Source organism: Vulpes lagopus, chromosome X (genome assembly GCF_018345385.1).
Source record: "Vulpes lagopus strain Blue_001 chromosome X, ASM1834538v1, whole genome shotgun sequence".
Taxonomy (NCBI): Eukaryota; Metazoa; Chordata; class Mammalia; order Carnivora; family Canidae; genus Vulpes; species Vulpes lagopus.
In genome coordinates this window covers 6,561,866-6,576,867 of record NC_054848.1, presented here as the reverse complement: position 1 = coordinate 6,576,867, position 15,002 = coordinate 6,561,866, and the positions used below count along the sequence as shown (strand labels likewise).

General features: G+C 46.4%; 1 protein-coding gene across 3 annotated transcripts in view; it reads right to left on the bottom strand.

Moving 5' to 3' along the window:
- Window positions 1-15,002, bottom strand: part of SHROOM2 (shroom family member 2) — a 144,359-nt gene that overhangs the window by 67,293 nt on the left and 62,064 nt on the right. For all 3 annotated transcript variants that reach the window (XM_041740576.1, XM_041740577.1, XM_041740579.1), the window contains exon 2: window positions 4,829-4,980. In XM_041740576.1, coding sequence (XP_041596510.1) covers window positions 4,829-4,980 — 152 coding nt within the window. The remainder of the gene's footprint in view (window positions 1-4,828; window positions 4,981-15,002) is intronic.

Below are 15,002 nucleotides of genomic sequence, written 5' to 3'. Positions count from 1 at the left end.
GCAGAGGGAGAAGCAGGCTCCATACAGGGAGCCCAACGCAGGACTTGATCCGGGGTCCCCAGGACCACGCCCCGGGCTGAAGGTAGTGCTAAACTGCTGAGCCAACCAGGCTGCCCACTACTTCATTTTATTAATAAAAGTACGAGTAGGGAGAGGCACCTGGGTGGCTCAGTTGGTAATACGCATCTGACTCTTGGTCTCAGCTCAGGTCTTGATCTCAGGGTCCTGAGTTCAAGCCTCATGTTGGGCTCCGTAATGAGTGTAGGGCCTACTTAAAACAAAAACAAAACAAAAAAACCAAAAATCCCAAAAACTATGGGTATGGATTTTACAATAAAGTGCATACCCCCCTGTCCCCACAACCTTCCAGAACCACCAAACCTGTACTGGCCACTTGCAGTCTTCATCATAAATGCCACCCTTTCTTGGGGTACCTAAAGACGGGGCAGGTATCAGAATCAAGTTAAACAAGAGCTGAACAAGCTAGTTTATCATCGGCTACACTCTTGGGTAGGGCAACATAGGGTATTTATGTGTCTGTGGCTCCGTCTATGAATAATTTACAGAGTAGAGTGCCTTTTTTAAACTGGCCACTTTTTTTTTTTTCTTTTGGACGAGTGCATGATCTATTTTGGAGCTCTACAGAAAATGCTAGAGAATGCTAACTGATGTGTGAGACAGAAGTCTGATTAGTGGTTGCCTGGGGATGGAGAAAGAGAATGGCAGAGTTTAAGCAGAAATTTAAATTTAGATGAAGAATACATGTTACCAATTTCAGAGAAAATTGTTTTATTTTTGTTAAGATTTTATTTGTTTGAGACAGAGAGAGAAACTATAAGTGAGGTGAAGGGCAGAGGGAGAAGCAGACCCCCCACTGAGCAGGGAGACTGATGCAGGATTCCATCCCAGGACCCCAGGATCATGACCTGAGCTGAAGGTAGACACTCACCAACTGAGCCACCCAGGCGTCCCTGTCAAATACATTTAAAAAAAAAATAACATAAAGAAAAGTATGTCTGCAAAAAAAAAAATAAATAAAAATGAACAAACTGCATGGGTTTGCTTTTATATCTTGCTTTATATATTCCTTAAAACATTAATTCCCATCTAAACTAGGTAATTATTATGCGTACCCCTCGCTTAAAGAAAACTGGAGGGCTCCTGGTGGTTCAGTCGGTGAAGCATGTGCGTTCGGCTTAGGTCATGATCCTTGGGTTCAAGTCCTGTATCAGGTTCCCTGATCAGCATGGAGTCTACTTCTCCCTCTGCCTCTGTGCACTTGCTCTGTTTCTCTCTTGTGCACATTCTCTCTCTCAAGTAAATAAATAAATCTTTGCAAAAAAGAAAAGAGAAAATGGGATATACAAATGCAAAAGCAGGGTTCTACATAGTGGCTCCTATAAATCCTTTGGGGCAAAAGTCTGATCCCTCTCCCCAAGAGTCTTTTACATAACTCGTTAGCTCCATCAGATGACAGGCCCCAAAGGCCTTCCCGGACTCTCTACTGACAAGATCTCTGTGGCAGAGATGCTTTGCTTTCAACAGAATTTAGTTTATTTTTTTATATCCTTAAAGATGTTCCTCTAGGTCAAAAAAAGTTTCTATACATAAGGAATGATGCCCAACTTCACTCATAGTGAAAAATGCCCACTTAAACACTGAAGCCGTTTTTCACCTGTCACATTAAAAAAGAGAAGAGAAACAAACTGAAAACGCTTCTGCTAGAGTGGATCTGAATCTGAAAAGTGGTCTGAGAAACGTGGAGGTAGCTGTAACGGTTCATGCTGCACAAACCCTCTGATTCATGTACCCCGGGGCTGGAAATGCACTGTAACGCTCTCTACGGAGGACAGGGACGCACAATGGGGTTCAAGGACACCACATGGCAGCTCTGTGTGTTACATGTACCCACCAGAAGCACCACAGCTGTTCACTGAACGACACCAGACGATCCAGACTGTGCAGCACCGTGGGGTCGTTCAGAGAAATCACGAGTCAGACTTTACTGCACACAACATAGAACAATCTCCACAGACAAATATGTAAATACACAAGCACATATGTAACCCCAAGAAGCTGGGGCACCCAGCTTCTCCCTCTGCCTATGTCTCTGCTTCTCTCTCTGTGGGTTTCTCATGAATAAATAAATAAATAATCTTAAAAAAAAAAAAAAAAAAGAACTCCAAGAAGCCCAAGAGATCAGTAGTGACAACACTGCTCTTTGGAGAGGCAAAACAGGGGTGCGCGAGTGACCTATTCCACCCCACGTGTTCTTCTGAACATGGGTACTCTACTAACTATGCCCAGGTATTGCTTTAAAAACTAAGTAAATGAAGAATAAACAGCCTTCGAGTATACTGTAGCCAGCATTCAAACACCCACCCTTCGTACGGTCATTCCTTCTGTCTTCATCACAGAGTAATAAATCAACCTCCTCTGGGGCCCTGCCTTGTACAGAACATGATGCCACAGCTGACGGTTTCCTGGGGACCCCACTTTCTGCTGAGTCCTGTGAACAGAGGCACACAGAATCCCAAAGGCTTCTCCTCTTTAAAAATGCAACAATCTCAAGAGTTCTTATTGTGATAAAACTCATATAGTACTTAGTATATGTGCTGCCGACGTGAGCACCCATATAGAACTTAAATGTATACTTAAATATGGTTAAGATGGTCAATTTTATGCTATGTGTGTTGTACCACAATATTTTTAAAAATTAAAACTAAGAATTAAGAATAGGGGGTGCCTGGGGGACCCAGGTGGTTGGGTGTCCGACTCTTGATTTTGTCTCAGGTCATGGTCTCACAATCCTGGATCGAGCCGCGTCTTGTGCTCCCCGCTCAGCAGGGAGTCTGTTTGAGGCTCGTCTCTCTCTCCGTCTGCTTCCTCGACTCCGTTCACACTCTCTCTCAAAGAAGTAAATAAATCTTAAAGAAACTGTAAGAATGGACATACACAGTTCTCTAACTACCTTTATGTGCTCCACTCAACTGGACTTTGTGGAGCATCTTCTCACGGCAGCAATTGCTAACATCACTTGTAACAGCAGTACTTCATAGTCTGGATGGTCTCTAATTCATTTCGGTAATTTCCCTTTGCTGAGTATCTGGGATCCCAGAAACAAAATCTGTGGGTGCAAGAGACACCTTCTGAAACATGTTGCCAAACTACCCACCACAAAGTCTGTTTACTCTGTTTTCTAACTGGCATTAGATCAAATACATGCTTATTCCCCCACATTCTCACCAAGAATGGGCCCTGCTACTGGTAATCTCTGTCAAAACCTAGCATCTTGTTTTCAAGTCAACCTGCAGATTCCTATGGGAGACAAAGGAGAGCAGCAGGTCCAATGAGCCTGGAGACTGGTGAGGACACCTGGAGACAGCTTGGTAAAGCCTAGCTCACCTCTGTGCACCAAGTGTCCCTTCCCGTCATCATCACCGCACCAAGTCCCATAGAGTGCTGTGAGAACACACATCCTGCCTTAGAAAGGCCATTAATGTGACCACAAAGGAATAGCCATACAGTATAACAGCATCTCTCCCACCTCATCCTCTCCAAAGGGTTCCCAAACTTTGCTGATTTACAAAGAGGATAGTCCGCACCACTTAGGAATGAGGTTGCTAATTCAGTGAGGCAACGAACGAGTTTTTCCTTCGTTGTTTCTGAGCCTCCTCCTTGGATATGGTGAGTCCAAAACAAAAAACAACAAAAAAGACTAAAGTCTTTTGGGACTATACCTTCAGGTCTGTATTAAAAATTGAAGTAAAAAAAAAAATAAAAATAAAAAAAATAAAAAATAAAAATTGAAGTAAATAGGACACCTGGGTGGCTCAGCGGTTGAACGTCTGCCTTCAGCTCAGGGTGTGATCCCAGGGTTCTGGGATCAAGTCCCACATTGGGTTCCCTGCGTGGAGCATGTTTCTCCCTCTGCCTGTGTCTCTACCTCTCTCTCTCTCTCTCTCTCTCTCTCTCTCTGTGTCTCTCAGGAGTAAATAAATAAAATCTTTATAAATAAATAAGTAAGTAAATGCTTGAGGCCATTTATTTAAAAAATTTTACAACCAAGCTTGGAAGGACTGCACTAATTCTGAAAAAAAAAAAAAAAAGAGGGGGGTCGGGGGGACACGCAAACACTTTACTATAATTACCCATCTACAAAATGCAAGGTGGAACATTTGTTCTATATGAAGATAACCAATCATAAGTAATTTCATGGCAGGGGTCCAGGAGAACTGTTGTAGCTCCTGTGTGTAAAAGCATCACATCCCTAATTCCACTTTCCTAATCGTTTCAAGTCCTCCAGACTTGCACCAGCAATCTGGTTTGTAGGAACAAGCAGCTGAATCCCCCCAGACCCCAGCACAGCACTGCAAACTCCTGGTAGCTGACTTCCCTCTTGGTGCAATTAATTCTCGATTCTGGCATGAAAACCAAAAACGCAGTAGCCTGCCACCTTGTGGAAATAACAGGCAACAACACCTCATGTGGAGGATGAGCATAGTTCTCTTAAGAGAATAATCTACGTATTGCTTAAGAAAAGGTAAGAGTATTCAAATTCACTTCATAAATCAATCGGTACTAATAAAAGAAGGCATCTTTTAAGTTTTTGGCACTGGATTCATCCTTGGTCAAGAGACATAATTCTATGTGTGCATACACGCTTCATCCTTGGCCAAGAAATATAATTTTATGTGCACATACGCATGAACACACTCAAGTCCAAATGGGACATTGCTTGCTGCGATACCGATCAGCCAACCTGGCTTCACATTTTGCTATTTCACGCACTTCTGTTTGCAAAGATGGCACAAGGCACGGGTCTTACCGTTTCACTACCAGCTTTAGGGTTTTATGAGACCCCTTCACCAGGCAAATCGCTTCCTGTCTAAACCCTGAGAGTCCGATGTCGTTGATGCCGACGATCTCGTCCCCAGCCAGTAACTTGTCCACCGCCGCAGCTTTGCTTCCTTCTTCAATCTGCAACAAAGAGGCATGTCCCATGAGCTTCCAAACGAGCAAAGAAAGTGCCCAGAACTCAGCCAGAAACAACACGCCTGTGACATGTGTTGCCCACAGGTTCTAGGACCACCTGCAGGATCAGCCAGGACCCTTCCTGGGCTCTGAGGCCAGCCACATGATTCCTATTTGGGGAACAAGGGGCCTCACCCGGGGCCACCTCTGCACGAACGAGGGCTACTATTCACCAAGGGAATAGGGAAGAGCATGAGCACTCACAAACAACACAACCCCAAACAGTGGAGCCAAAGGCACAGGTTGGTTTTCTCCATCTCCTTTATCCAAACAGTAATGATATATTATTTTTGTTAAATTACTATTTCTCATAAATGAATCCCATACCTAGGTTTTTGCAACTGCTTTATTGAGATAGAATTCAAATACCACAAAACTCATCCATCTAAATACACAAGGGAATGGCTATTTAGTATATTCGCAGAACTGTGCAAGCACCACATCCCATTTCAGGACACTTCCCCAAGCCTAGAAGAAACCCAATAGCCATGGGTGGTCATTTCCTGATCCCTTCCATCCCGGCACCCACTAACCTACTTCCTTCACTATGCATTTGCCTCTACTGGACGGCTCATATAAAAAGAATCCTATGATACATAGCATTTGTGACTGGCTTCCTTCAATCAGCATAATGTTTCAAGGCTCAACCGTGTTGCGGCACCTGTCAGTACATTATTCCTTTTTATGGCTGAACGATACTCCGTTGTATGGAATACCACGTTTTATTGATCCACTCCTCCATTGCTAGATACTGGAGTTTTTACTGTCCAGCTATTATGCTGCTATGAACCCTGGTGCTCAAGTTTCTGTGTGACATATGTCTTCATTTCCCGTGGGTATGCACCTAGGAATGACCGTGCTGGGTCATATGGCAACTGCGGTGAACACCTGGAGGAGGCGCCGGGCGGTTTGCTAGTGTCCTGTGTGTGAAGGTTCTAAATCCTCCACATCCCTGCCTAACACTTAGCAATTTCTTTGATTAAAGTCCTACTTAGATTATGCCACACTGGGCCTATTAAGGTATTCACGACTCCGTGCCACAGATGTATGAACGTGTATGGACTCATTTAAAGCTTGTTTGTATGTGACCCATTTGATGATAACTTTAATCCTGGGACATCTTGAACTTTAATCCTAGTTTTTCCTATATAGTAATAATCAACTTGGCAGCAACTAACCCAGCCTTTCTGTACTAGCGCTTGGCAACCTATGGCCCATGAGCAGCCAGCTGTGCCTTTTTTTTTTTTTTTTTTTTTTGGTAAATAAAATTTTACTGGAATATAACCACACCCACTTGTTTACATACTGCTACAGGACAGAATTGAGTATTTCGGCCCACAAAACCAAAAATATTTACTACTTGGCTTGTTACAAAAAAAAGTTTGCCAACCCCAGTTTTATACCAGGAAGCTATTATCTTTACTAACTGCTAGGAAAACTAGTGAAAAAAGTTAACAGTTCTGAGCTGTGTACAGTCTGAAAATTCACAGCTCGACTGTTTGCCATGACTAACTTGAGAATGACTTCTAAAGTCCTCACAAAGCGCTAGAGCAGTACGTTTTTCCTATGTAGCTAAAGAGCTGGGTACTAAGCAATGACCATGGCTCAGTTCTGCAAGTGCCTGGTATTTTCCTAAAACCTCCACCTAGATCCACGGACAGCCAAACTCTTTGGTTGACAAGGCAATTACTCATTGCAAGTCAACACCATAAACAAAATTAAACAACTACTCCTAACGGAATGGACTGCTTCATGGTTTTGTTAATAACTGGTTTCAAAAGTCTAGACAATTTTATCCCAACATAATAACAGAGAGATTGCAAGTAAGTTTCCACCCGCCCAAGATGACAGCCTCAGCCATGTACAGTCAAGGTGCATGTTACATGCACTGGAGAGACATGCCCCATGGGAGAGGCCCAGAGGCTGTGCCGGTGGACAGCGCAAGGAGGGGAGGCTCTCAGGGAAAGGAAAGACCCCCCCATCCCAGCAGGAGGTATTTAAGGACTGAGGGATGGGGAGACTTCAGGAGGCAGCCAAGACCGAAGACAGACCCATTGGCAGATAACCACAGAGAATGCAACCTTGGGTCCCCAGTGATTCAAGCTTTGGTAGAAGAGGGGCCAGGTGAAAGGGCAGGAGATAGAGGAGGAAGAGTGAGTATCGCAGAGGCCACCAGCACCAAAGTACACACCACCAAGGCTGGTGGGTGAGACTGGTGGTGTGGGGAAGGCTCCCAGGGAAAGCTTATCAGCGCCCTAGCTGGGGTCACTACCTGAGCCAGCAGCATCGTGGTGGCTGGGCTCAAGAGCAGCACTTGCCTCCCCCGCCCCCAACCCCGACCCACGGGCTGCCAACTCTCCAGGCACGTGGCAGTCCTCCAAGGAGCGCCTGGATCTGTTTCATCTCCTCCCAGCCCACCTCCCAAGCACCAGGTATACAATTTTAAGGGCAAAATCTAGAATACAGAAAGAATATATGCGGATAGTACCTTGGGTCTGTACCTCCTAACTCCTGCCTAAATACTAGTCGTTAAATGCTTTGGTGGTGTTGAGTACAAAAAAGCCGCCACGTGGTGAGATTAGAGTTTGTATTTACTCCCTTAATAAGTATCTACTGAACAACTACTATGCACAAAACCCGCTAGATATTGTGAGGGGGGAAGGTGGGTCTTGCAAGATATAGTTCCTGCCTTGAAGACATTTCTAGGCTTGATGAACCAACACTTCTCAAACTGTAATGTGGAGACAAGTCTCCCAGGATTTAAAATGCAGATCTGATTCAGCAGTCCCATGGTTGGGCCCGAGCTTCTGCATTAAAAAAAAGATTTAATTAATTAATTATAATTAATTAATGGATTTTCAATTAATTAATTAGAGACAGAGAGCGCATGTGTGCAAGGAGCAGAGGGAGAAGGAGAAGCAAGGCTCCCTGATGAGGAAGGAAGCTCAATCCCAGGACCCTGAGGTCATGACCGGAGCTGAAGACAGACACTTCACCGACTGTGCCACCCAGGCGCCCCTCAGCTTCTGCATTTCTGAGACATCTTTAAAAAGCTCCCAGGAGATCAGACTGTGCTTTGCAATGTAGAGATATGAGGGATGTAGAAATGAAGTACAAGATGAGTAAGAACTATGTTTGCCCTCTTTGGGTATGGATGCTCCAAAAAGATTTTCAGAGTCCGAGGCCTTTGGTACAGCCTTAAAGGAATGCAGGCTCTGGAGACACATCAGAATATATAAGGGACACGTATGGCAAATGAAGCAACAGAACACGAAAGGGCCCCCAAACGGACAGGCACGGGGTACTTGATCCCGAGTGCTGTGTGGGCTAAAGGAGCCCTGGCATGTTTGTGCAGAGGAAGGGCTCATTTCAGGCGGTGCCCTCCGGAGGACAGAGGGCAGGGAAGCGCTGCATCCAACACGCCACCGCTCAGTGCTGCATCGGCAAGTATCCACGCACATGGGTGCACCACTGCTAGAAAGCCTAACCACTGACGAGGTGGACTTTGCTCATTTCTGATCGCAAACTGCATCGGAGAAGACATCTAGGTAATGTGGGAAAGCCTAGGAGTTCCAAGATATGGAAAATCGGGATGCAGATGAGGAGGCAAGGTACAGATGGAGGCTTTTCACAACTCTGGAGGGCCCAGGGACTCCAGAGCCTTCCAGCTTCCTGACATCTAGGGGCAGGTCTTTTCCTTCCAGACTCCCTGTCTTCAGTAACTTTTCTAGACTCTCAGAAATCCCACCTGCTTCAAAGTCCACAGAAGTCTTTTCTGTCTGTATGTATTCCATGGCCACAAACCCTTAACAATTCTGTTTCCTTATTTGCTGATATTTACAAGGAAAACAAAACTTAACCCGGAACACACATGCCACTGATTTCAGCCAACAACGTACTTCTTAAGTCTAATGTCACAAACTTCCAAATTCAAAGCTTAGGTGAAGCGTAATAAATCTGTTCTCAACAATTTCTAGCTGAAACTGTCTGCTGTGCACCTTATTCATAATGGAAGATAAGTGCTTTCTCCCTGAAGAGACACTCTCATGACTGAACATAAACATACAACTTATTCACGTTAAGGAGTTGATGATTGGACCTCTTAAGTACACGTTGATAAAAGAGGTTTCTCCCTTAAGCGTATACGGGCTCCACGTTATCATTTTGAGAAATCTGCTGCAGAATAAAGCAGCAAAGGAAAACCACGCACATGGGTATATACGCTTCTCTCATTTTAGACATTTAAATGTCCACCTCTACGAATGTAGCTGATTTTCTGGGATTTTCAGCTCTACCACCAACGGAAACATGGTGGTAAATGGGAGTCCAAGTCCCACGATGACTGAATGAGGAGGAAGACATGGCACAGGACCACAAGCTGATAGGGCGTCTAACTTAGAAATATACTTTGGCCTGCATTTTGAATGGTGTTCAGAAATGCACATTTACAAAGTCCGATTCATTCTGTCACCGATTTCTCAGGATAGAATTTTGTTTTTGCCTTTAAACAGTTGCATATTGGGGATCCCTGGGTGGCGCAGCGGTTTGGCGCTTGCCTTTGGCCCAGGGCGCGATCCTGGAGACCCGGGATCGAATCCCACATCAGGCTCCCGGTGCATGGAGCCTGCTTCTCCCTCTGCCTATGTCTCTGCCTCTCTCTCTCTCTCTGTGACTATCATAAATAAATTAAAAAAAAATTAAAAAAAAAATAAACAGTTGCATATTCCAAGTGGAAACAACTCAAAAATATCCATCAAGAAGTAACATGGACAATGAAATGTGGTCCACCCACACAATGGAATGTTAGCCTTAAAAAGGAAGGACTTAAAAAAAAATAAATAAAAATAAATAAATAAAAAAAAGGAAGGACTTTCTGACACCTGCTACCACATGGATGGATCCTTAGGATGTGATGCGCAGTGAAATACGCCATCACGGGAAGTGGGACTGTAGGATTCCGCTCGCATGGGGTATGTAGAAGAGGCAAGTTCATAGACACAGGACATAAAATAAAGGTTAGGAGGGGTTGGGGGTAGGGGAGGAATTGTAGTTTCGTGGGTACAGAGTTTAGGTTTGGGAAGATGAAAAGTTCTGGCAACGGTTAACAGTGTTGGTAGTCAATACCACCAAGTCACACACTCTAAAGTGGCTAAAGTGGGAAGTTTCATGTTATGTATGGTTAGCATAATCACACATGCCGGAGCATCTGACAAGAAAAGGATTCTGACCCCCTAGAAGAGTGAGGGGGGTGTCTTCCCTACAGTGACTGCCTCTGAATTTGAGTATTACAAGACAGTCTTGAGGCAAAATCTCTATGAGGAACGCCCTGCAGGGTCTTGGGACAGTTGCTGAGGGCAGCACGTCCCAGAGGGGACCCATGACCAGTGTCTGGCTCAGCTACTACTTGCTGGGTTTTTCAGCCTCATTCCCACAAGCCCTTCAGTGAACAAGTTCTGTGAGGCTCTGGTGAAGCAACATCATCTACTCTGGCTGCACCACGGACACAAACATCGTGTTCCTTCTCATCTGCAAAGACTCCCGAAGTTCGTCATCTATAAATGAAGACTGCATTGCAGAGCATCCTTTGGCCTTGTCCTAGCCACACTGCACCTACGCTTCCCAGAAACAACAGGTCTGTGTTTGGGAGATAAAGTAGCTGGGGGCAGCCCGGGGGGCTCGGTGGTTTGGCGCCACCTTCGGCCCAGGGCATGATCCCGGGGACCCGGGGTCGAATCCTGCATCAGGCTCCCCACAGGGAGCCCGCTTCTCCCTCTGCCTGTGTCTCTGCCTCTCTCTCTCTGTCTCTCATGAATAAATAAATAAAATCTTTAAAAAAAAAATTGGCTGGGTTTTTAGGCCCCCCACCCTTTGGCTTCCTTGCCAAGAGAAAGTTTCTCTTTGATATTCATTGAGCTTATGCGGAGAGTAGCTCTAAAGCCAAAAAGCAGCTCTGAAAACTTCCACTCTGTACTTGCCACCCCCGACGGCTCCCGCGGGGCAGGACTAATCAGGCTTGGAGTGGGCGAAGGAGAAACCCGAAGTCTGTGCCAGCGGAGGCAAGCGTGCTGCCCGCCCGCATCTCACAGCATCCAGCACAGGCGACGTGGATGATCACTCCGGCGCGGGCCTTCGCCCTGCTCAGCCGCAGGCACAGCTGCCGACATCTGCAGATCGTGGGGGCCACCAACAGGGCACGGCTGCCCGACAGCAGGCGGGGAACATTCCCGAGGTCACCGCTCACCTCGGAGGAGTCCCTGTGCGAAGTGGCCGGCGGGCAGGGACAAATCCTTCCACGCCCACGGGGCACGCCCTCGTGCCACGCTGTTCACGCGTACAGACCGAGAGCCCCAGGTGCCCAGGCCAGTCCACGGGCTCCGCCTTGTCAACTCAGGCCCTCCACACGGGCTCTCGCCTGCAGCCCCAGTGAGGGCCAGATGTCCCGTGCCGCACAGAACGTCTCACTGTCGTCGTGGAAATGTTTTGGCTGGAAACAGCAGGGAGGGGCACAGGTAATGAGAGTCTTTTTGGAACGAAGGTGTCCTACTTCGGTGAACGGACGTTACAGCTGATCAAGAATGAGGGCCCAGGAAGGCAAAAGGATCTTGTCCGGTAGTGGATCGAAAGGAATCTCCTCCAGCCTGGCGGGAACGTGAGTGGCAACATTCACCTCTGTGTCGGGGGAGGAAATGAGGTCTCCCGATTAGGAAGGGCCCCGAACACAGCTTGAAAGGAGGAGCGTGGATGGGGGAGGACATTCCTGACGTGAAGTCAGGGGCAGAGGCAGGAAGCCCGGGCACGTCAAAGGAATGTCCACCGGGCAGGGTGCAGAGCTCTCACGGGGAGTGTTTGAAGATAAGGGCAGAAAGGGGAAGATGAGGAACTTGACCATGAATCAGAATCTGCACAATATCCTGGAGGCAGTGGGGGCCCAGGGAAGGTAGGCATGGAAGCAGGGAAGTGACATTATTCAAGCAAATACTCTTCTTGCAGGTAGAGGCAAAATGAATTTCTCCTAAGAACAAAGTGGCAAGGAAGGAGATCCTGAACTCCATCTTGACACTGGACCGAAACGAGGGCTCAAAGCAACACAGGGCAGAGAAAGGACCGAATGCAAGGACTCCAGAGGCTGTGAGGGAAGACTTAACAATGTGGTCAGAGATGAACACGATGCACCAAAAGATAGAGGCTGGTGGTGCCGAGCTGTTGAGCTCCAGTGATTCAGAAAATCACAAAGGCCAGGGATCAAAATGAAAGAACATTAAGCCCAAGGTCCTATTTCAAAGGCCATGAATCACACCTGCCATTTATCAGTTCTATCTCAAGAAGGCTTCACTGTCCAGACAAGAGGCACTCCGTGACAAAGTGTGCGTGTTGTTAGACAGGAAAATCCCTGAAGTTATCACTTCAGTCGGCTTCATTTGACTGTTTTACTCATTCTCCTCGAGCCCTGTTCTTTCAGAAAGGAAAGCTGACTCAGTCAGGGGAAGTATCAAGTTGTGAAATAATCTGCGTGTGTACCTTTGGTGACAGAGAAGTCCACTGAAAACTGGAAACTTCCACCTACAGGTGTTGAGACTTTACCAAGGAATAATTCCTGGCCTCCCGTGGCAGGAGGAGCTACACCAGCCAGGCAGCCCAGCTTCCAGAAGGTTCTTTCTTTCCAGCATCCCAGCACCGACTGGCACCCTCTCCATTGCCAAGATATGTAACAGAAGGTCAACTCAGATGGAGGGGCTATGAGGGAGCCCCAGAGGAGAGCCACAAGTGGTTGGCTAAAACCTGCTCCTGCAGAAGTGGAAAGGAAGCAGAAAGTCATCAAACAAAACAGTGCAAACAGAAGGGAAAACACGGTGAAGGGGCTAATCGAGAACCTGAAGATTTACCTGCAGAAAATGGAGAAACTAAAGACTGAGCAGAGTCCAGCCTCTCGAGAAGCAGAGGAGAAGGAAGCCTAGTTCTCAGATCACATGCCGTGTCTTACTGGTGGGCCCTGTCTCCTAGCACAATCCATAGGAAGATTTCATCACTGTTTTGGAAATGTAAGCTTTTCAGTAGCTCCAGAAATATTTTTTTTTAAGGATTTCTTTATTGAGAGAGGGAGAGAGAGATTGAGAGCACAAGCAGGGGGAGCCGCAGGCAGAGGGAGAGGGAGAAGCAGACTCCTCATTGAGCAGGGAGCCTGATGTGAGACTTGATCCCAGGCCCTTGAGATCACGACTTGATCCAAAAGCAGATGTTTAATCTACTGAGCCACCCAGATGCCCCCTGCCCTTTTTGCAAGAGGTAAAATAATTTGCTGGTTATTTTTTGGTACAACCAAAAAAGTGTGGGATATTGAATCCCAGGAGGCTCTGGTTGTCTGGGGGTTAGCTTGACATTCCACGGGTGGGGGGAGCAATTTTTATAGCCAATTCAAGGGCATGCTACATGGCACTTTGGAGTCATGGCCTTGTAGTTAACGTGCTTTGAATATTGAAAGTTACCTCCATCCCCACATTTCTTAAAGAAAGCAGTTCCTTGATCCTAGCTCTCACAGTCCCTGAGCATGCTATTCCCATTTCCCTAAATATTTTTTTAAATTTTATTTATTTATTTATTCATGAAAGACAGAGAGAGAGAGAGAGAGAGAGAGAGAGAGGCAGAGACACAGGCAGAGGGAGAAGCAGGCTCCATGCAGGGAGAAAAGCGTGGGACTCGATCCAGGGTCTCCAGGATCACGCCCTGGGCTGAAGGCAGGCACTAAACCGCTGAGCCACCCGGGCTGCCTTCCCTAAATATTTTGTGATAGTGCCTTGAAAACCTGAAAATCTAAACAATATTTAGATTGTGAATTGTGAATAAGTGGGATCTGTGATTGAACAGACCATCAACACAGAAGACACTGGTACTTATATCTTCTTAAGGAAAATTTGCTCCACGTTTTAAGCTGGAAAGTCACCAGAATAACAGTTTAGAAAAGAATCAGACTCCATCTTTCTAGATCTTTTTTTTTTTTAAGATTTATTTATTTATGATAAACACAGAGAGAGAGAGAGAGAGAGAGAGAGAGAAGAGAGAGAGAGAGAGAGAGGCAGAGACACAGGAGGAGGGAGAAGCAGGCTCCATGCTGAGAGCCCAATGTAGGACTTGGTCCCGGGACTCCAGGATTGTGCCCTGGGCCAAAGGCTAAACCACTGAGCCACCCAGGGACCCCCAATCTTTCTAGATCTTTGGTATCTATGTTAAAAACTATACAAAATGAAGTGTCTGTGTATAGATGGAAACCACCAATAAGGGGTACCTGGGTGGCTCAGTTGGTTAAGCATCTGCCTTGAGCTCAGGTCATGATCCAGGGTCCTGAGATCAAGCCCCACATTGGGCTCCCAGCTCAGCAGGGGATCTGCTTCTCCCTCTCCCTCTGTCTGCTGCTTCCCCTGCTTGTTCTCTGTCAAATAAATAAATACATTCTTTTAAAAAAAAAAGGAGGGGGGGGAAACCACCAATAAAATCTCACTGGTAGGGCAGCCTGGGTGGCTTGGCGGTTTGGTGCCGAGTGACTAAATGATGCCCCCCCAAAACTAATCAAATAATCCACAATCCACCTCATAGCTCACCAAACCTCATAGCTTTGGACTCTGGTGAGCAAGTTGGTGTCTAGTCCAAGGCTTTAAGGAACATGAGAGTCTGCTCTGAAGATTCTCACACACTCCTTTCAGCCTAAGAGGAGTGTTTGTCACACGAGGCCCTATAACAAAGAAAGGCAGATGTGGCCTGGAGAAAGAGACCATGGCAGCTAAATGGACAGAACCAGGCCAATGAGATGTATGGAAGGAAGAGACAACTGGGTGACGTACTCATGTGCAAAGGGGGCAAATGGCCAACAAAAATGTCAAGGGAGAAGTCAACCAGAAGAGGAAGACAAGATTTGGAGGCTGCGGAGGCTGCAATTAGCAGCCAGAGGTCTAAACAGAAGAAGGGAGGACCACTCA